Source organism: Silurus meridionalis, chromosome 19 (assembly GCF_014805685.1).
Source record: "Silurus meridionalis isolate SWU-2019-XX chromosome 19, ASM1480568v1, whole genome shotgun sequence".
NCBI lineage: Eukaryota > Metazoa > Chordata > Actinopteri > Siluriformes > Siluridae > Silurus > Silurus meridionalis.
Window position 1 is genome coordinate 7470641 of NC_060902.1, and position 24310 is coordinate 7494950.

Genomic DNA, 24310 nt, shown 5'->3' on the forward strand with positions numbered 1-24310 from the left:
TGTGACTGATGTGGTTTATTTTTGTTTTTTGTTTTCACATCAACCCAAAGGCACAGTGCTAAAAAGTGAAATAAATCAAAGTGGAACAGTTCTGCACTTTCCAGCTTTTAACTGATTATGAAGGGCTCTCAGATATCTGCAGTTTTACCAGTACAATTTTCTTCCCACTAGTCTTGAAAAAGCCTTGAAAAATGTTCATGAAAAACAGCAGCAAACATAGCGAAAGAATGGCAAAAGAGAAACATTTCTTTTTTATCTTTTATTTTTAAAAATGAGTAAGCAGATTCTTATGTCCTGTGAATACCAAAATCTGTGTAAACAGCACATATAACATTTGCATTATATCTCTAAAACACCATGTTGAATGGCATATCAAAATTCATCCAATAAACACATTTTTTTTTTGTTCATCTCAAGAAATAGTACACACAAAAATGCCCTAACCAAATGTAAAAATATACATCAATCTCAAAAGTTAGGCTATTAAAACAGTAAAACAGTTTACTTGCACAAACAGAGGTGACAGTGTCATTATGAATTAGACCATACCAAAGATCACATGCATGTGCACAGGGTTCACAGTGGATCCAAGACAACCGGACATCTACATATAGAAGTAGCTGGGTGCCCTGATATAACACTCTCACGCTCTTTCTTAGCCAACACTTCTATCGAACACATTCGATAAACTAGCTAAATCACAAAATTAAAAATATATTTAGCTTATTAAGTCAGTGTAATGGTAACTAACATTTTAGGGGCACATTTCACTCTACAAACCAGGTGGTAAAAATGATAATAGCAGCGAGTGTGTTAGCCAGTCCAAAACATTAGGACTCAATTAATCCCTTTTGCGGCATATCCCTGTTAAATCCTACTTACCTTTAATCTTTTCCTATCTTAAGGCCCAAACTTACATAACACTCAACCAACAATTAGAAGCCACATTTATCTATAATGGTATCCATATAGTCAATGTGTGCTGCGAAAAAACCTGACCTGAACCTAAACAGCTGCCCATGGGCCACCAGCTTGTCAACAAACCTTTTGTATAATACTGAGAGAAATGAAGTGCCCACTATCGCATTAGAGAGTCAAGTTCTGAAGTTCTATCTGAAAAATGTTCGCAAAGCACAAAAATAATGAATTGTGTGCGGTCTTGTCACCTTGGATTAAACTCAGTTTAACCATTGTGAAGTGGCATTGAGTCCATGCTGTATAAAATAACATGGGCACCGTGAGTGCTAACTAATGCTCGCCCTGCGAGGAGGCTATTGCCAAACAAATGTACCATCACTTTTATCCAGCAAATAAAGAATCCTCTACAAACATACCTGTAACATTTGGAATGGTCATAAAATGATTTGTCTACACATTAGGAACATTCTGTAGAGAATAATGCCATGGCCAAGAGTCAAAATGCAGAAACACTTTACAGCACTTTTTTTTTTTTTTTACCTTGGTGACATCACTAGTGTCACAAAAATACACAAAGAACAAGTTCACCTTTAACAGTCTAGATTTTTGATAAACTTGAATATAAGACTTTCTTTTATCGTGAAGTTAACTTTTAATGGATGCGTTAATCATTTGTGCAAAAAGGGCAAGACTAAGAATGTGATAATCATATTTCTCTTCACCAATAATTCAGGCAAGCTTTAAGTTCTTTTCCTTTCCAATCTGGGTGGCTGTGACCGTGTCTTGGTAGGTACAGGTTTAGAAATGTGTCTCCTTCTCCGTAATGGTGGAGATTTTGCCGTCCACCCTCATTTTAGCATCAGCATCATTAATGGCATAGGGACTCTTTGCACTGAGGTGGCCTCTCATCCTCAAATCAGAGCTTGGGGTTGTCAGCTTCTTGATTCTCTAAAATTATGAGTAGATCCAACACAGCAAGAGAATTAGTTTCCTCAACATGTGAGACCAAATGCTAGTAAGTTCATTAGTAGCCTTTTTTTGTGGAGCTAAATTTTGTATTAGAGATTATTTAATACAAATAAACAGAAGTGATAAGGATTGTCATTCTAGTTCAAACCCTTTGTACATAGTTATTTCCTTTGGATAAAATGTCCATAAATAGCTTGCTGGATTTAAGATCCTGTGGATCCTTGTTCTTTCTCCAATCCTGGTTCTTTCAGGACCTTCAGACAACATCCAATCATGTTTGATGATCGCTATGTTATATATCGATTTAATATGAATATGAGGTGCTTAATATAAATCATACCTGTATTAATTTTTTAGTTATTATATTATTATACGAACATAGAACAATTGATCAGTCACTCTGGTTTGTAAATAAAAAGGTGAGTAAATTACATGAACATTGCCTGGTAGCTAAAAAGGCTGTCTGAAAGTTACATATATTATACCAGCACACCAAGAAATCGCACTGACAAATTGCTTTTTTGTACTGAACAACCAAGTGTGCAATACACAGCCAAAATTTACCATACAACTAAGATTAAAAAAATTAGCATTTCTTCCCACACTTCGTTACCATACAAGTATATACTTTGATCACATCGAAGAGTTTAAATCTATTAAATAATTACAGTAAGTTTAAGTTATTTATACATACATAATGGTGGCAGTCCCTTTAAACAGTCTGGATAATTCCAGAAATTGATGTAATTACTTTTTTAGCTTCTGTTTGGCCATATGACATAAATGAAAGTAAATAGTGGCTGCACATATGGCTTATTAAAGGGCTTACTTTAAAGCTACAGTATTAATCAAGCAACTCAATCATGACCTCATATAAAAATGAAGTAGCCCTCCAAACAAGGAATACACCGTAAGACTTGCAAGAACTGCATTTAACTTGGATCTTCCAGAAGTACAATGATTTGAAGCATACCTCCAAATTGTCACAAAACATCAATCCCATAGTGTGTGTACCAAACTGAAAAAGTACACCCCTCACATTTCAGCAACCATTTTAGTAGATCTTTTCAAGGGACAATACCATAGAAATAAATCTAAAATATACGTATAAAAACTCAAAATACAGCCATAATAACTGGCAACAAAAGTGAAAAAATGTATTTGAATCACTACACATTGCCTTCCCAGACAATTTTAGCATTGACGTGTCGTCAGCCTATAAAATATTTAACATATATAACATATAACTATAGCAACATGACATCTCAAAAGAATTGTAATATTTAAATATGATATAATATAATTAATAATTATATTAATTAATAATAAGAAATAATAAGAAATTAATAATGATTTCCAAAATAATTAATTAAATATACAAAAAATATTGACAAAGGGAGAGATTTTTAGTAAAATGTTTTTGTTTATATCATGTTACAATTATTTAAAATTATAAAAACTTGAATGTACTCTCTATTAATATATTAAACTGCTAATAATCACAATTAATTGCATGATATTTTGATATAGCAAATATTTAAAGCAATTGACGGCCCTAATATATATAAATATAAATATAAATAAATATATATAGGACTAAATTAGTTGTGTAGTCCAACTTCAACAAGCAAGTGGCAACGAAAACCCAACAGAAACTTAATTTTCCCCATAAAAATACAAAACAACCTTCAGAAACCAGAAAAGAAGAAATAAAAAAAACCCACTTCCTCCATTAACAAATTATAAGAGTAAGTATATTAGGAGCAGTATTACTACTAGGGTATTACTAATAAAATGCACACAATATTGTAATCATTAAGAAATGATTTTACCTCTATTAAATCAGAACTTTTAGTAGTTTGATGTTCTGGACACACTGATGTGTGTCTATGTCATCTCAACAATATCAGCCATGACCTTGGCAAGTATCTCATACATTCCTATTCTCATCTGTTTTGGAAAGGGTTAAAAGTATTTCTCCAAACAATTTGAAATTTACCAATCATCAATAAGGATTGTTGCAGAGCTTTCAAATAGTCCCACATTCAGTCAAAGTTCAGACCATATAAGGTTAAGAAATATAAAGAACAAACCAACAGCTATGTGGCCTACAGGCTTGCAGTAAGCATATCAAAAGTTTATGTTCATGACAGCAGTAAACACTTTCATGGAACACTAGCTAGAATAAAGACAAAGGTGGAGATGTTTGTTGAAAACCAAACATGGTGTATCACTAATGATAATGTAATGATTTGGGTTTGTTTTAGGTCATGCATCAAGACAATGATCTCAAGCACACTAGCAAATTAACACCTGATTGACAAAAAATAAAGGCATTAAAATGTGCAAGTCAAAGTCCAGACTAAAAAGTGCAAAAGCAAAGCAAAGCAAACTCGGGGTACTGTATCTTACCTGCATTTAATTTAACAATTATAATCATTTTTGCCTTAAGAAAACTAAATATATATTTAAAGTAAATATAATTAAAGCAAATAAAATGAAATAACAATTGATTTGAAACTAAATCCATACCAAATGTCTTGTGTGAATAGCCAACCTAATTCAGCTATGGCTAGCTAATCAAAAACTGTACGCAGTAGCAACAACCGAGCTCATGTGACATTTTGTAGCTCACACTATTAATAAGATGTGGCACAATGGGATCAGACAAGGGCACAGAGATACACATGTGGCAAGGCGGCAAAGCAGCATTGTGTTCCAAATGTCGTTCCAACCTTGCTGTTTAGAACATATTGCATCTTTGGCCTGTCGTAGCTTGTCATCTAGAAGTTTTAAAAAATTATTTTTGCAAAGAATCTGGCACTGTTACTGTTTTAAGAAGTGTAGCCAGGTCTCATAGCAGAAGATGAGTGAAAATCCACAAAAGGGGGTCTTAAGTAAGCTAATTAAAAGTAGACTGTTATAAAAATCTACGCTTTAAAACACTTTGCTATTGATCTCACAAAAAATGCAGTATTTTAATAATAATGCTTTTATAAAGATGAATTAACACTAGGGCTGTCAATCGATTAAAATATTTTATACCGATTAATCGCAACATTGGCATGTGATTAATCGCAATTTAATTGCACAATTTTATCTGTTAAAAATGTACAATAAATGAGTACTTTTTTCAAGTTTTTAATATTCTTATCAACATAGGCATGGGCAAATATGGATTCTTTATGTTAATGTATGTTTATTATTACTAATACCACCCTAAAAATAGAGCATAAAGAACATATACATGTTTTAAAGACAGTAAGCATGTTTTTCAAACTCCATTAAACACATGGAAAAAAGAACAACCGCACCTGGGTGACTTAAAATCTTTACAGACAAGGCGATTTTGAAGATAGTGCCTTTCAACTATGCGCCATTTAATCCATGATTTCAGTCTGAATCTGGCAACCAAGATCTTACCTTTTTTTTAGGGGAGGTGTCACATGTATAATAAGGGCATTAAGCATACTATAAAGTTTGATATAATTGTATAATGTAATGTTTCATTAATGTATATAGAAAACAGTGTCTACTCTGTATTGCAGTTTTGATCAGTATATTAAAGGGCAAAGATTCATCACCAATGTTTATGTTCATAACATTAGTGGTTAATTTTAGGTGTAGACTAATAACAGTGTGGGAGGGGGCAAGTTTTAAGATAAAAAATGTACCTCCTTAAAGGTTCCTTCTGTTTTCCAGATCTGGACTATAATGCCCAGGGGGATGCAGATCATCGAGGACATTGCCATTGTCCATCCAATGGCGTAACCCCAGTCTGGATACGTGTACACATTGTTGTATTTCAGGGGCTTGTACTTGATCAAGAAGAAGAGGAAAATTCCCTAAAAGTAAAATCAAAGAGACAAGATTTCAGACGTTTACTTTTGGCAGACTTAGATCATTATTGGTATTGGCTCATACGTAAGCAATAAAACGTGATGTTCTAACAAAATAAAATTCTTCTACCTAATACTTCTTTTACTGTAATTTGAAAGTGATGACATTTGTACTTCAATAAAACAGATTATAGCTTCCCTGATTATAGCTCCATTTAAACTTTTGAAACATCTACAAAAGTTTGTTCAGATTAACGGTAGAATTTCTGGTAGCTATAAATTGCTGCTCTCTCAACCACTTCTTTATATGTGTCTTTAAGTTGAAAGACACCATATGCACAAAGGTATCGGAATGCCTGACATTTCCAGCCATACAGTAAGTGGTTCTTCCCCAAGCTGTTACCACAATGTTGGAGGCACACAATTGTAAATTATGTGTTTGATAGTAGTAGCATAAAAATCTCCCCTCACTTGAACTAGGAGACCCAAACCGGTTCCAACATGACAGTGCCTCTGTGTACAACATGAGCTCCTTGAAGATATGCTTTACATTATTTAGGCTCTCTTGAGACCTTCGACCTCAACCCTATCGAACACCTTTAGGATGAATTGGATCATTGACTGCACCCTAGAGCTCCTCACCCTACATCAGTACCTGACTTTACAATTGCTCTTGTGCCTGAATGAGCACAAATCTCCTGAACTACACTCTGGTGAAACATCTTGCCAGAAGAATGGAGGTCATTACAACAGCAAATGGGGTCTAAGTATGGAATGGGATGTTTAAAAAGCACATACAAATCTTATGGTGAGGCATCCACAGTGGATCTAAATTTTTTTATCGATTTTAATATTAGATTATGTAAACCATCAGTCACAGTGGCTTCTGAAAATGTATTACTATAGAAAATATATCATAGAAATGATAGCATTAGCTTTACTGCATAAATAAAATCCTGTTTGCCTTATAGCCACAATTACTGTCAGACTCTCTGACCTACAAAATGTACTGTGCTGTGATATAATTAAGCAGAAGGTGTGCACTCATTTTAAAGAAATGGTTAAAAAACCTTATAAATCTTATAAATTGTGTCTGTTAAAATATCAGCAATTTATGCATAACTTACTGAACAAATGCCAGGGGTAAGGATCTTCCAGCACCACTTGATGAAAAATATTGGCTTGTAACCAATCATGTCCTCGATGTTCGAATAAAACTTGTCACCGCCTAAAAATGGAATAATTGTATTGAATTAAATCTGTCAACTCTGTTCAGAATGATCACCCATTACATAAAAAGCTTATTGTTTCTTATATAATACTAAACTCTGGTTGATAAACAAAGGCAGTCTTTTGGGTGAATTCTGCAAAATTGTCTTTATTTTTGCAATACATGTCACGTTCCAGCAGATGTCAGGGCAGCTACACATGTGAATCTATCCTTAGCCATAAAATGTGAATCAAAAGTCTTACACCTGAAAGATCCATTCAAAGCAGATAATATTTCAGTAAAATTTTACTGAGGCCAGTTTCACTGTGACATGGAGGTTTGATATTTTGGGTGTGATGTTATGAATAAAACAAAATGAATAATGTTTGGTTTAAATGAATAAAATAAAACATTTGCTTTTAGTAGTAGCAGACTATGGCTTTTGTTCACTGGGGCTTCCTGCAGCTACAAAGGTCACACTCCTGATATATACACTCCCGCATATACAAAATCGGACAATCAAACTGAATCTGTGCAGCCAGATTGTACAATTTGCAGATAGAATATGGTTCAACCCACCCAATCTCTAAAGATCTATGCCATATAATAAAATGCTACATTCCTGCTTCCTGACACTGTTAATCTTTCATGAAAAGGTACATTAGAAATGTACATAAGTACATAAGGCTGTTGCTTTTTTAATGTGATGTGTCTACAGTATAAAATATTGAAGTGGAAGAAGGCTTTACCATAGACCCAGCCGATGCAGATGGACTCAAATATGGCCACAAATAGCAAACACATACCACTGGCAGCATAGGAATCAAACAACTGGAACACATACATGCCACCCTGACAACAGAAGAAAACAGAATACTTTTAAATGAATGTTTGTCACTGCTTTCTATAAAACTTATTATATACTGTAGTACAGGCAGCATCGATTTTGATGAAGTATCGTTTTGAAACCCCTATTTTCTTTCGGGAAAAAAGACTAATTACAACCGAGTTAATATTCAGCATAACCGCATAACTGTAAGTGTGGCCTTGCTTTTTTACAAGAGTTATTAAAAAAAGAAAGAGGAAATTAATATTGAGTGATTTTCCAACACAATTTGGCCAAATGAGCTCTTTTGTTTTGCTAGTGGTTAAAAAACCCTAATCACTTTATCACTGGCTGGCTAAAGTGCTATGTAGCTCACACTAGTACATCACCTTAAATGTGCTTTCAGAAAATGCACGTTGCTGCTTCTTTTACATCATAAACGTTTTCATATTTTAAGTTATAATCTTGCATTATAATACATCATTATAATCTTTAAAATTGTATTGTTTGCCACATTTTCTGATGATGTCACTGTAGTAAATATAAGCACTGTTGGAGTGCTGCTAGATCATAGTAGCTTGTCCCGTCCCTCACTACTCACCTTCTCCTGTCTCCCTTATTTCTTTTTAAGCACTCTGTGTAAGTTCTGTTGGCTGTGTCTAGTTTGTCTTGTTTTTGTTCTCCATATTTGTTTCTCATCCATGTTTATAGTCTTGTGTTGGTTATTTGTTTGTGCTTTACTTAATAAAGAAAAGAATAGCACTTGCATCCAATTACAACTACATCTCCAAAAACAAATAAATCCTATCATGCTTAAACAATCAAATTAGTGGACTGAAACTACATATTATAAAACACGGAATATACAAGATATTAAACTTTTGCTTAGTTCTAACATGTTCTGTGCATGTCCAATTTACTATATAATGTACATATAAACCGCTTTTTTATTCACAGTAAAACAACAAATTTGTAAGCTTTAGAAATGTATCATTTGGACCAAACATGTTGGGACAAGGGCATGTTTACCACTGTGTATCATCCTTTGTTTTCTTTTGACAGTTGTTAAAGTTTTGTGGAAGGAATAGGTCTTTTTTGTCATATATTTCATTTCATTATGCGTCATATGTTTTCAATTGGTGAAAGGTCTGGACTGTAGACAGGCCAGCACTCGGATTCTATTACTTTGAAGAAATGCTGCTGTAATATATAATTTAAGCATTGTCTTGCTGAAATATGCAAGGCCTTCTCTAAAAAAAGACGCTTAAGAAATGGAAAAGTATGCAAGACCTATATATACATTTCAGCATTGATAGTGCCTTTTCTCATTAACAAGCTGCCCAATACATTATGAACCCCCGCACAATCGAACCACACATTATCAGAGATACAGGCTTTTGAACCCAGCACTGATAACAAGCCGCATGGTCCTGCTACTCTTTAGTTCGCAAAACATGATGCCAATGGATTTCAAAAATAATGTTAAATGGCTAAGATTAACTAGAAATAGTTTTGGCCCAGAGAAAACAGTGGTGTTTCTAAACTATATACAAGTGGATATTAATAAATTAGAATGTCGTGGAAAAGTTCATTTATTTCAGTAATTCAGCTCAAATTGTAAAACTGGTGTATTAAATAAATTCAATGCACACAGACTAAAGTATTTTAAGTCTTTTGTTCTTTTAATTATGATGATTTTGGCTGACATTTAACAAAAACCCACCAATTTCTTATCTTAACAAATTAGAATATGGTGATATGTCAATCAGCTAACCAACTCAAAACAACTGCAAAGTTTTCCTGAGCCTTCATAATGGTCTCTGAGTTTGGTTCATTAGGCTACACAATCATGGGGAAGACTGCTGATCTGAAATTTGTCCAGAAGACAATCATTAACACCCTTCACAAGTAGGGTAAGCCACAGAGTGTTGTATTCAAGCATGTTAACAGAAAGTTGAGTGGAAGGAAAAAATGTAGAAGAAAAAGCTGAAAGAACTGAGAGAACCGAGAGAACCGCAGCCTTGAGAGGCTTGTCAAGCAAAATTGATTCAAGAATTTAGGTGAACTTCACAAGGAATGGACTGAGTTTTGGTCAAGGCATCAAGAGCCACCACACACAGACGGGTCAAGGAATTTGACTACTGTTGTCGTATTTCTCGTTAAGCCACTCCTGAACCACAGATGTCAGAGGCGTCTTACCTGGGCTAAAGAGAAGACGAACTCGACTGTTGCCCAGTGGTCCAAAGTCCTCTTTTCAGATGAGAAGTTTTGTATTTCATAGAAACCAATGTCATAGAGTCTGGAGGAATGGTGGAGAAGCTCATAGCCCAAGTCTAGTGTTAAGTTTCCACAATCTGTGATGATTTGGGGTGCAGTGTCATCTGCTGGTGTTGGTCCACTGTGTTTTTTGAAAACCAAAGTCACTGCACCCATTTACCAAGAAATTTGAAAGCACTTCCTGCTTCCTTCTGCTGACCAGCTTTTCTGATTTCATTTTCCATCAGGATTTGGCACATGCTCACACTGCCAAAAGCACTAAAAGTTGGTTATATGACCATGGTGTTGGTATGCTTGTCTGGCCAGCAAACTCACCAGACCTGAACCCCATAGAGAGTGAGAAACAAGAGACCAAAAAATGCAAATGAGCTGAAGGCCACTGTCAAAGAAGCCTGGGCTTCCATACCACCTCAGCAGTACCTCAGACTGATCAGACTTTCCACATTGCCAACAATTCACTAAAAATGTTTTTTTTTATTATTGGTCTTATGAAGTATTTTCATTTGCTGAGATAGTGAATTGGTTAGTTTTTGTTAAATGTAAGCCAAAATTATCACAATTAAAAGCACCAAAGATTACAACTACTTCAGTCTGTGTGCATTGAATTTATTTAATACACGAGTTTCACAATTTGAGTTGGAATGAACCTGTACACATACGGCATCTTTGCATTAGAGAGCTTTAACCTGAATGCGTTTGTGGATGGCATGGAAAAAACACAGACTGGATTACCTGAGGTGTATTCCTTTACTGGAATCATGCCTGTTTATAATGCAGTGCCACCTGAGTGCCCGCAAATCACGAACATTTAATATTGCTTTTTTGCTCTTGTCTCTTGCACAAGAATCCTCAAGATTCTTGGAATATTTTGATGAAATTATGTACTGTAGATGAAGGAATATTTAAAGTCTTTGCAATTTTATCTTGAAAATAGATTGGTGAACTTCTGCCCATCTTTAGTTGTGAGAGACTCTGCCCCTCTAAGATACTCTGTTTATGCCCTCTGCTTACTTTTTTGTCATTATGCAGTCATCAAATTCAAAATGACCCTATTTTTTTCATTAACAACTGTACATTTCCTTAATTCACACGTCTGATATGCTTTCTATGTTCTACTGTAAAGTCAAATATGGGTTTATGAGTTTTGCAAATCATTGCATTCTGTTTTTCTTTTTACATTTTACATAGCGTCCCTACTTTTTTTTTTTTTTTTGCAGTAGGACTTGTACAGACGTGTACAAAATTGTTGCTACCCTTCCAATAAAGAAAAACCCACAAAGGTTGCTGAAATAACTTGAAACTGACAAAAGTAATAATAAAAAATTTACCAAAAATTAACTAATGAAAATCACATTGCTTTTGAATTGTGGTTCAACAGAAGCATAAAAAAAAACTATTTAACAAAGCTTTCCTGGACAAAAATGATGGTACCCTTAACTTAATATTTTGTTGCACATTCTTTTGAGGTAATCACTGCAATCACTGCAATCATGATGCAGCAAAGCAGCCCCAGAACATAACTGAGTCTCCTCCATGTTTCACAGTAGGTACAGTGTTCTTTACTTTGTATGCTTTATTTTTGCATCTGTAAACATAAAGCTGATGTGACTTGCCAAAAGCTTCAGTTTTGTCTCAGCTGTCCAAAGGACATTCTCCCAGAAGCTTTGTGGCTTGTCAAAATGCATTATGGCAAATTCCAGTCTCGCTTTTTTATGATTTGTTTTCAAAAGTTGAGTCCTCCATTAAGTCCACTTTAACTTAAACATTGACCAATGCTGCGATCTGACACTGATGTACCTTGATGTACCTCACCTCTAATCTCTTTGGAAGCGGGAAGCTGTTCTGGGCTCTTTGGTTACCATTTGTATTATCCATCTCTTCAATTTTTCATCAATTTTCCTTTTGCGGCCACATCCAAGGAGGTTTGCTATAGTCTTATGGACCTTAAACTTCTGAATAATATGTGCAACTCTAGTCACAGGAATATTAAGCTGCTTGGAAAAGATCTTATAGACTTTACCTTTAACTTGCTTGTTTATAATTTTCTTCTCCTGAGACAACTCTCTCCTTAGATTTCTGTGGTCCATGTTCAGTGTGGTGCACACCATGATACCAAACAGCACAGTGACGACTTTTCACCCTTTTAACAGGCAGACTGACTGATTACAAGTTTGAAGACACCAGTGATGCTAATCAAAGGGCACACTTTAGTTGAACGAATTATTCTTTTCTAGGGGTACCATCATTTTTGTCCAGGCTAAGTTTCATTAGTTTTTTTTTCTAAATGCTTCTGTTGAACCACAATTCAAAAGCAACGTCTGATTTTCATTAGTTAATTTTCAGAACATTTATTATAATTAATCCTGCTAAATATCTGCTGAAATGTTTTCCATTACAGTTCCCCTTCACTGCAAACTATCAGTTGTAACCATTAAAAGTGTTACAAATTGCTTTCCATTAGCGTGTTCATTGAAACATCATTAAACTACAACCATTGCAGAAACATATAGTAATCTGGATGCTTAATGATGTCTTAATGGTCCCTATTGGTGTTTTATTCGACTGTAATCCACTAGACATAAAATGCTACCAATGGAAGGCAGCACATTACCAATAGAGAACTACAGGGACTATTATAGATCCATTAAAACCATTCAATCGTTTACTAATTATATATGAGTTTTTTCAGCAAGGCAGAACAACACTAATTTATGTAAACAACAAATGGCTGTGTATTGGTACAAAGTGTTTACATTAAAAAAATAAATAATTTGTTAAACATTTTGTAAACATCACTCTTGATCCTCAATCACAGGCACACCTTATTCGTTTCCTGAAGTGTCTTAATGATTATTTCATGAACAGTGTTACATGCGGCAGAGCTTAAATAGAATAAATTACACAGCTTCCTGAACTTTAGGATTTCAAACATCACAAATACTAGTGACAGACAAACCATAATCTGTCAATTACAGATGTCTCTCATTTGATGTACCTTAGTAGATGCTGTATTTTACTTCCGGTTTCTATGTCATAAAACTCAAATAAATGAATAGTGCAGCCAAGCCATATTATTTAGGGAGCTCATTTGATTTGCTAATTTTGTATTTGTTACCTATAGCTTTTACTTTGTAGCTATGTAGAGTTGTAGATAGAGTTGCAAAAGTCCAAATATTGTTCATAGGAAAGACAAGCACAAATTACACAGTAGATACAGGATGCTATGAATAATATTTTATCATGTGACAATTTCTGTATGCAGTGTTGTATACAGAATCCATTGGTGCTCAAAACCTGCATTTACAGCACATTTTATAAAGCATAAAACTGCATTGATTTTCTTACCTCTGTCAACATGGTTAAACCCAATATATATGAAGCTATTGACATCCCTAAGATCAGGAGCTCTCGACGGTATCCCACTCGGAAGGTTTTGGGGTACATGTCCACCACAGCAGTTACAAGACTCTCTACACACACAAACTACACAAAAGTATCAATAATTATTATGTGAATGTGATTTCATTCCATGAAAAATCTCTTTATAAATACAATGCGAAATTAGATGTATGATGTGCTTTAATTGCTATGTTAATTGATGGAGATTGTATTACTTGACTGTCTAGACCGAGGAAGATGAGCATCATGAAGAAAAGGAACGCCCACAGAGGAGACCACGGCATCATGGTCACAGCTTTTGGATATGCAATAAAAGCCAAACCTGGACCTGAAATAAATCATAAATATGTAATTAGAATAAAAAAAAATATATGTGGCCATGACTATGGCTTAAACTTTATAATATCAGTACCTCCACAGTGAGAAGTACAAATCTAACCGAATGCTAGTGTCCAGTTAATATTTTGTAGTTTATACTACATTTTAATGACAGAATTATGAACATCATTAGATGGCATTAACAAAGACATCTTCATAAAGTTTTCCACACTTCTAACTATGAACAGAAGTATACATTTGTACAGAGATTTTTCCACTGTGGATATCACTTAATAAATCCAGTAGTGAATCCAGTGCCACAAATAAGAAATTTAACAATTTTTTTAATCTCTCTCTCTCGCTCTCTCTCGTTAAACATGTTCCTAAGGTACCAGTGAGCACTGTTCCTGTCCCTCTCGGATCTGGCCGCTTCATCCCTGCCTGCCTCTGGATGTGGTTCTCTTTGTTTGAAGGTCACTCTGTTTTACATCTACAGCCTGGGGATCCATAAAATTATGGAGTAACACAGGAGCTTTGAGGATGGATTTGGACTGTCAACAGTCTGCTACACTAACTCAGGACTACAGTTTGCATTTGATCACCATCACTGCACACCTCAACAAAGTTTAGCTGTAATAAATTGACATTTGGTGACACCCAGATTAGAATGAGTTCCCTTATGAGTCTGGTTCCTCTCAAGGTTTCTTCCTTATGTCATCTCAAGGAGTTTTTCCTTGCCACAGTCGCCACCAGCTTGCTCATTATGGACATATTTACTCAGAAATGCACCCAAATTCGTAGACTACTCTGAGAACATGTCTTACTCATCCGGTGATGGTAAATGAAGCAGAGAGGAGCTTTTCAAAGCTGAAACTAATCAATGGGGGAGACATTGGGTTATGGCATGGTTCACCCAGGGCGTCATTCAAGCTAGAACCGCCATTGCCGGCTGGTGGAATCTACTTAGCACCAACATACAGTTCACCGTTAGTTCAACAGCAAGCAGAGCATTTTGAGAAGAATAAATGATGGAAGAACGTCTCTAGGTTACGTATGTAACCGAGGTTCCCTGAGGGAACGAGACGCTGCATCAACAACGCTTTGGGAACGTGCCCTGAGACAGGAACGCAAGTTCTCTCCTCAAAAGTGAGCGGTTCAACTAACGTAGATCTAGATCTAGTACTGGCTGTAGAACTCGGACTCTCTGTCTGATGTGATGTGTCACGTTTAATAGCTTCCTGGTCTCTCTGTTACACAGATTACACAAGTGATTTAGAGCATGGACAACAGTCGGAAGCGTTCCCAAAACATTGTTGACGCAGCTCGAGTTTCTGAACGGAAAACTTTTGACTCTAACTTGCCACAGCACCCATGGCATTATTTGCATGATTTTTTTTAAGTAGTTGAAAAGAAGGTTTTCGGCTCATAATAATGTATTAGATATCAATCAGTGTTTAACTCATTCTATTAATAGATTGGTGTGCTAAGAGTAACATTAGAGTCTTTTCACATAAACTGAGTTAATTAAGCGAGTCTTGAGATAAAAATTATAATAAGACATTATAGCTATAATAAATCATGTACTTGGACACTGAAGTACATTTGAAAGCAAATACTTTTGTACTTTTACTCTTTTGAAAGTTCAAAGGAAGCACTTACTGGAGTAATATTTTACTGAGTGAATCTATTCTTTAACTCAAGTACATATTTTGTGTTCTTCGTTCACCATTGTCTGAATTTTATATTTTGATCAATATAAATATATACAAAATGTATACTGCAGTGGTAGTTTACTGGGTAAACTCAGAAGGTTAGGGTTTAAGCCTCTTGATCAGGGTCCTTAAATATATCAGTTTTAAAAAGCATTGTACCTGATCCTGATCCTGTGCTTTAACACCCCTCTTTATGAGATAAACAAAAAGAAGCCTTTCACTATACTGAAAATATATGTATCTTGGATTTTTTTCTTTCAATATTCTTATCAGTCACATTTTTTTGCTTTTTAGATTTATAAAAATAAAAAATAAACGCTGAAGCAATGTTTAATTGTTATATCTCTGTCAGATAATTTAAGAGTCTTCGGCTAATTTGTTAGTTGATGCTGTAGTTAATCTACTTCTGAGGTTTAAGTAACAGTGCCGTTTAATATGAGAAAATATAAAAAAATAAACTTGTTATAATCATTAGATTTTGATGACAACCTTAAAGACGGGGTTGATAACAGTCAAAACAAGTCAAAACTTTCAATGTATTTTTGTTAAACAATACAATATAAAAAGTTATTTAGTACTATTCCATTTAGCATAAAATGATAGTTATATATGACCTGGCCAAAAAAGATCACCATCTAGATTTAACTAAGCAAACAGGTAAGAGCCATCTATTGGATAAATACTGCAGTCGTTGATATGTTTCAGTTGGTAGCATGTTATTGATTGTCTGTAAGTAGCCTCTATTTCTTAAACAACCATGTTGGAAGACATATCCTACAATAGTGGAAATGATGTTACTCTGATTCAGAAAGGGCCAAATTATTGGCCTGCATCAAGCAAAGATAACAACTGAGAAGATTTCTGTAACTAGTCAAATTTACTTAAAAACTGTAAAATGCATTATTAAAACCTGGAAGGATAGTGGATTTGAGGAAGAAATGTGGTCTGAAAGAAAGATTAAATTATCATGATCAGACAATACCTGAACTTTTGGTGAAATCAAATTGTACAAAAACAACAGCAGAACCTATGGCTATATTTAATAGTGAAAGCATTTCCAAATACACAACCCGAACAACTCAAGGGATTAGAACTAAATAGCTTTGTATGCTAAAGAAAACCACTTATTAGTGAGGCTAATAGGAAAAAAAGACTTCAGTTCACTAGGGAGCATATCAATTACTCTTGAGCAATGAAAAAAAGGTCATGTGGTCTGATGAGTCCAAATTTACCCTGTTTCAGAGTGATGGATGCATCAAGGTAAGTAGAGAGACAGATGAAATGATGCACCCCTCATGCCTAGTGTCTACCATACATGCCTGCGGGGGAAGTGTTATGACCTAGTGTTGATTCACAGTTGATCAGGTCTAGGTTCTGCAATATTATGCACCCAAAAAAATGCTGACTACCTGAATATACAGAATAACCAAGATCATTCATCAATGGATTTTTTCTTCCTTGATGGAATGACCAAGATGTTTTAAGATGACAATGCCAGGATTCAAACTATAATTGTAAAAGAGGTTCAAGGAGCATAAGGCATCATTCACACATTGATTGGCCACCACACCAGACCTTAACCCCATTGAGAATCTTCAGGATGTGGTGGGAAAGACATTATGCAAAGATCAAAACAAAAGGTGGTCTAACAAAATAATTAGTGTGTGACTTAAATGCATGACAATCCAGAGTGCATTCAAATGGACAAAAATATTAACAAAACCATTTTGGCTGTAAATAAACTGTGCTTTCTATGCACCGCTTATAACCACAACATATGTCTTATGACCAAAATGATATAGACATCTGACCATCACACTTGTATACGTACAGTTCCCAAACTGTTGTACCAAAGTTGGGAGCACACAATTGTTTCGGACAACTTTGTATCCAATTTTCCTTAAATGGAACTAAGAATTTATTCAAAACTGTCTCAGCATGACAATGCAACTTTGCACAAAGCAAGACTCATGAAAGCACGGTTTACAAGGTTGGAGTGGAAGAACTTACTTGCACTGAACCTTGAACTCAACCGAACTGGATACCTTTGAGATGAACTTGAGATGTAAAGATCACAGCATGCCAGACCTCCTCAGTTCCTAACTTCACTACTGCCCTTTATCACCACATCCATGAATCAAATTTAGTGAGGTTGTAAAGTAAAAGCTTGTTGAGGAAATAAACCAGATATTTAACGCACAATGTTTCCTTTTTGTCCGCAATAAGAATAAACCCCATGGAAATCCTTGCTGCCTAACAGCATTTGAGTCCCTTTGAGTGCTACCTAAGATGTACTATCACTTACTACATTATGTGTCGTATAGACATAACAATATTAGAATAAGTATTAAAGCATTAACAATAAAGGTATAATTAAAAAGTTTTTAATATAAAAATATGAATAATAGTATGAAAAGTATCAAAATAAGAATAATAATGGGTTAATGGGGCAATCTAGACCTTTTCTTGCATCCTTTTAGTTTTGGTTTACCATTCAAACTCCTGAGCATCAAATGTCACATGATGTAAAAATGTGAGACACGATTTTACCCTATACGCTATCAAAGTGGTTAGGGACTAAAGATTTTTTTATAATAAATGCTGTATCCCTCATTTACTTTATTGAAGCATGGTGGAGTCTCTGAACACTATGTTCTGCTTTGATTATTCTAATTATTTATAACCTGCAGCAGCATCAGTCAAGGCAGATTAGTACCTCCAAAAAATCAACTTAATCTAAAATTAATCTTTTAGAGGGAATTTTGTCCTAAAAAACTGCAATTATATTCAGTTTCATGACAGTGCTGCTAAATGATCAGATCTGAAGGTACAGTGGTTCCCCTAAACTCAGCCTCATTGTACCTTTTTTTATGAAATTTGTTAGTGAAAACATAGTTTTAAATGTTATTCCTAATGTTCCTGAACATTCGGACCCGCTGCGGGTTCCTGCAAATTTTAAGATAACCTGCAACTTGCTGTTAGTTAGGATCCAAATGAGAACCGGTGAATTTTCCAAACCGCAAGCTAATATTGACTAGCGTACCAGTGTAGATTTATTCATTGCTAGAGACTCAATACACTTTTGTACAAAGCTCTGGACAAGGGCATCTGCTGATTGCCACAAATGTAATTGTAAATGTTGACTGTATTGACTAATCCATAACTGCACTGCATAACTAATAATCAATATTATTGAATTACCATACTGTATATTTTAATTACCTAAACAACATTCCATCACTAACAGATTCTTATATGTGCACTCTTTTACTGAATGCTTCTGTGGACAACTCACATCTGACAAGATGATTCAATTTACAAAAAAAAAAAAAAACTTCTTAAAAATAATATATATATGTCAATAAATGTATAAACTAATTAGCCAAGAGACTATGCAGCCAGTTTCAGCAAACCAAGCCCTTTGGATATGCTGAACTTTGCCTCACTATGGCATTTTGTCATTAATTCATCTGATGATTAAAACTATTTTTAAGTGCACAAAATACAAGTGTATTTAATACAATGTACTGTAAATAAAATTTTTATACGATCAAGCACAATAGTGTTTGGAAAATAATGGTACATCTGTTGGGGTTGACAGATCATGTCACACAAATGGAGTTTTTTTTATATATGTCTGATTTCTTCTGGAAGAAAAAAAAATACATTGCGCTTATAGATTATTTTGCTTATTTTGTCTGTCACAATTGGAGACTCTGTGGAGAGCAACTCATCTTTTGCATAGCCACCATCTCCTCTAGCGTACATTCAGGCCAGTCTTATTTTTACATGAAGAAATACCGAGGCCCATGGCAAATATGAATTGAATTATAATAACATTATTATAATAAGACATTGTAGTTGTTTTACCAAAGAAATGCCAAGTAACACTAAAATTGTGTAAATAACCTAATCTTTTGTTCATTGCTGCAAGCTACCCTAGCCGATCTACTAGCTGTCACACTCACCTGATTCCGCCACAGCTTCAATCGGCACATTCTGTTCGTAAGCCATGAAACCTAACACAGAGAAGATGGCAAATCCTGCCACAAAACTTGTGCCGCTGTTCAAGCAGCATAGCATGACACAGTCCCTGAAACAGACACACATTCCTGTAACCTGAACCTAGTCTCATGTGAAATGTTTTAGAACTGTTAACATTAGAAAGTAATAGTGACAGTTGTAATAGAGTGAGAGTTTTTGATTTTGTTTACTTTTTAAGGCTTTTACATGGTAGTTTTGTAGCTCTAGTACTATCGAATCAAACATTTACCACAACTTTTGAGCTAGATTAACGGTAATTGGTAAACTGCCAATACTTCAAATGTTCATCCATGGCCAAACTGTTAAGTGAAATTGGTAATATTTAACATGGTATAGCAACAGCTATGCAGGATTAGAATGAACTGTACTGTTGTTAATAATAATGTATACAATTATTAAAATGTATCATTTAAACATATATGTATACAAAGTATCTCTGTAAGTATTCAATTCTATTTTTCCACCTAATTATTTTTATTATTGTTAACTTAGTTTTGAATATTTGCAAGACTAAGATATTGCAAAAAGCCGTCATATGCAAATTAGTCTTCTAATAGCCTTTAAATATGTTATAATGCAGACCAATTGTAATTAATGAACATCAACGCTTCAGCAATCAAGATTAGAATTTCACAATGCTCACACAATGCTCACACAAAAATATAATTGTACAGCCCTACAATGCAGGTTTTTGGTATGTTTTTTTATAGATTCAAGGCTTACCTGTAACAGTTGTTATTATAACTGTTATAGCTCCCGAGAGCAGTCAGACATCCTAGACAGATGGCATATGAGAAGAAGATCTGAGTTCCAGCATCCACCCATACCTAAAGCAAAGATTACATTTACATTTTTGCCAGGAATAACACAAAACAGACTACCCTGAATTGTGCTAGTCTGCTTATAGAACAGTTCTATGATTACAGTTTACAACTTATTAATAAATAACATGCACTGATTAGGCATAAGTTCCCTGCCACCTGCCTAATATTGTGTTGGTCCGCCTTTTGCTGCAAAACAGCATTTACTTCTTCAGCAATTTGAGCTACAGTAGCTCATCTGTTGGTTAGGACCACGCGGGCCAGCTTTCGCTCCCCACGTGCCATCATTGAGCCTTGACTACCCATGACCCTGTCATTGTTATGCCTGATGCTTTGTACAACACAAATTATTTTATAAGTACGCTCCTGTTCTAACTGAGGGCTGAATGTTTGAAATTTTTTTTAACCAATATTGCGATTGCGATTTATTATGCAATTTTTTTTACTGTAATATTCAACAAAGACAAGCAATAAATCATTGTGAAATCATTGTGTAGTATTACCAACAGAATAATAGATAGATTAAACATACATTTTCTTTTCTGTAGGCCAGACCTATGTGTTACGATGAAATTAGGTGATGCATGAACTGATATGAATGACATTTTTAATAACAACAATCACACATTGAATAATTTGTGAATAATAAACTGTGAGCCTTGTAAGCATGTAATAATTATTATGACAACATAACGCACCTACACAAAAGCCTGTTGAAAAAATTATGGAAGTCAGTAACAAATCACACAAGCTAAAGTATAGATTGCAGAAATACAAAAACAAATCTGGGATATTTAGGTAATTCAAAGTCACTGTAATATGTAAAAATGTATATTGCACTTTTAAAACACTGTATGTAAACTTTACTAGACAATCTGTAAATAAATGAATAAATAAATATATTTATAAAAATTGCCGAAAAATAAAAGAAAACAAATATCTGTTAACATTTCTTGTGTAGCCCCGGTATAGCGACCTGGCTAAAATATGTGCGAGAGGGCATGCAGCGCTGTTAATACAGTGCATTTATCGAAGCCGCGAACCCAGACTTGGCCACCATACTAACCAAGCCAGATCATATCTTTCACGTTACTGCTTGAGTAATTTCCATCTGCCATTTTTGAAGTGCATTCATATGGAGTTACAATTTCAAATGTTTGGATCAGTGATCCCTGTCGAGTGCTATTTTGCTTATTTTACACACTGGTGTTCGGGTTTTAAGCTATGTAACTGTCGAACATGCCTTTGTGGTGGTTAAGGGCTGTATCAGGTTATTAGTGTTGTCCCTTGAATTTACCTTAGCAAGGCAGGTTTTGCAACAAAACCTGATGCTGCACAATAGCATCTTTTTTTAAATTCAAAATAGTCCAACACAACATAGTGTTCCTATTGAACAGTAAAGTTTCTGCAATGCCAGGTTCTGTCAAGCCTGAGGTCATTGTACAACTGATCAAGGTGCAGTGTAGCATGCCCACTTGATGATTCCTCTGCAGGCTGCATTACACTTGCGTCACGTGAGAAAGTGTAATCGCAGCCTCTGCGGTTGAAATATCTCGTTTTTTTATATCACAATATTATCGCAAATGCGATTGTAACTAAAATGGAAGCCCTTCAGGTTTATTAACTGTGCTATTGCCATACAGGATTGCCTTCAAAATAACCTTGAATGCATTACCCATGAGAACGGGATATATTTTCGCTTGCTATGCCATTTGATTTTTAAATACACATTTTAAGTCGTCAGCATCACTTGAATTGCCTTAAACCCTTTCAGCAGCTCCACCTGACTTGGATAAAAGTTTTGACTATTGACATGCATCTAAATTATTTTGAATTGAGTTATTTTCTTTAGGGGTAACGATCGTGGCCATGGCATTTGTATGTGGAAGCCAAATTAAGCCAGAGCCTCTTTTTAACTGCTCTCACATAACCATTGAGCCACTAATCTCCTTTACTGGGAAAACAATTGACAGCTTGCAGTATTCGCTTCCTCTGGCGAGTAACCAGGGAAACTCATCTGGTCTTACAAACTCGGAGCAGCTTCCCTTCAGGAACATTCATTCTGGACCCTTGGTCATTTACACCTTTTCTGTTTCCCACTAGGTCGCTGTGGATATGCTAGAACGACTTTGCCTGGACACAATGCTAAGTTATTTAAGAGTTGCTTATTGGTGTTGTGGCTAATTTGGAGGTTTGTTTTGTCTTGTTTGGGTCAGCAGATGGTTGGCCTGAAGTGAAATGAAGTTTTCCAGGTTTTTTAATAAGGAAATAAAGTTTTTCAAATGATAAATTGCCTTTTCTGAACAAAAGAAATTTTATGCTATCGATTTCTATCTATATTTACATGGTTTATACAATTATATGAATAAATGTGTTCAGCTATGATATAAATTTAAGAAATAAACGAAAGTTAAACAGAGTTACCTAACCTTTAGATATCATAACAGCAATTCAAAATTGATGATGTTGCTTATATGCTAAGAATCAAAAGAGACATTTACACATGACTAATGGATTTTGAGCTCATGAACATTTCATGCATTTCCAAAAATATCATGAGCATAGAGAAGTTGGCACAAGAACTTTAGCTTTTATCTATACAGTTGTATCCCCTCTTAATTATAAGTTACTATTGATCATTAATCACAGCCAAGTTTCTGTTAACTAGGTCAAATTGCTTCTCTGTTCATTTCTACTATGCTCTATATGATATCTTGTGCATCACAGCCTTTTCCATTTTGTCATTTGTTTTATGCTGTGCTCTAGCATGAAATATTACAGCCTTTATGTGATATCTAAATGAAAAAAGAACACAAAAGGAGACCCTTGGGTGCAGAGAATTGGCCAGCGTGCAGAGTAATAAGTACAGGGTACTTATTGTACAAACTGAAAGCTAATTAAACATTGGTACTGCTATATAAGCAAAATCAAGGACAAACCATTTATTTCATTTGTTATTATTGCCATCATTATCAGATATGCTATGAAGCATTGACTATTTATTTCCATTTACAACTTAAGAATATGCTTAGAATATTTCCCAATAAAAAAAATTCTACTAGCCAGATAATGTCAGAAAACCAGTCAGTAATGGAAAGACATTCACTATGGTGTAATAATTAAGAATTTAAATCAATGCTGCTATAATGTAATAGAGAGGAAATGGCAAATTGCCAAACATGAATGTGAATAATAATACTTTCTGTTGTACCTTTTGTACACCTGTTGTTAACAGGAAAACTTAAGGAGACATGTTCGAAAGAAGAACTATGCTTAATGCCATGAATCTAATACAAATAACCTTATTGTTATTATCAATTGTTTATCTGTGCAACAGATAAGACCACTGAAGTCTTCCTTTAAGCTAAGATTGTGAACGAAAATCATGCGACCACTGACAAGCGAGTCTTAAAATGTAGATTTTTTTTAGCTCTTTTAAAACTTACACTTTAAAATATTGCCAGGATATTTCTAAGAAACTTGATACACAAATTTACTGTGGGTCTCATTTAAATCACTAAGGATTTTTTTTTTACCTATAATATATTTACTGTTTACATCTAAGCTTTTAAATGCAGTTATTTAACTTAAACTGTATTACTCAAAAACTATAAAAAAAAATACTGAATAAAGTATGTATGTATGTATGTATGTATGTATGTATGTATGTATGTATGTATGTAGATGAAAGGTGACATGGCATAAAGAAGGGCATTCTTACCTGAGGGTCTGAGAGCCTTGAGATGTCTGGGTAAAGGTAGAACTTGATTCCATCTGCTGCACCAGGAAGTGTGATCCCTCGAATAAGCAGGATCACCAACATAAAATAAGGGAAGGTTGCAGTGACGTATACCACCTGCAGGAAGAGTAGTATTAGTAATGGATGAGAAAATGAATATCCACCTGACTGAAGTTACCCAATGTGAAGTGATTACCCAACATGGACTACAAATGCATGCTGATTGCCAGAAAGGTAC

At 34.8% G+C, this 24310-nt stretch overlaps 1 protein-coding gene across 2 annotated transcripts in view; it reads right to left on the minus strand.

Annotated features, from left to right (window-relative positions):
- Positions 1–244: 244 nt before the first annotated feature.
- The window catches only part of slc6a11b (solute carrier family 6 member 11b), a 33392-nt gene continuing 9326 nt past the window's right edge, over positions 245–24310 (minus strand). For both annotated transcript variants that reach the window (XM_046875448.1, XM_046875449.1), the window contains 9 exons: positions 24055–24189; positions 20236–20339; positions 19437–19561; positions 13654–13766; positions 13385–13522; positions 7686–7788; positions 6854–6954; positions 5562–5732; positions 245–1866 (listed from right to left, as the gene is read on the minus strand). In XM_046875448.1, the coding sequence (XP_046731404.1) occupies positions 1717–1866; positions 5562–5732; positions 6854–6954; positions 7686–7788; positions 13385–13522; positions 13654–13766; positions 19437–19561; positions 20236–20339; positions 24055–24189 (1140 nt within the window). In that variant the 3' untranslated portion in view covers positions 245–1716. The remainder of the gene's footprint in view (positions 1867–5561; positions 5733–6853; positions 6955–7685; positions 7789–13384; positions 13523–13653; positions 13767–19436; positions 19562–20235; positions 20340–24054; positions 24190–24310) is intronic.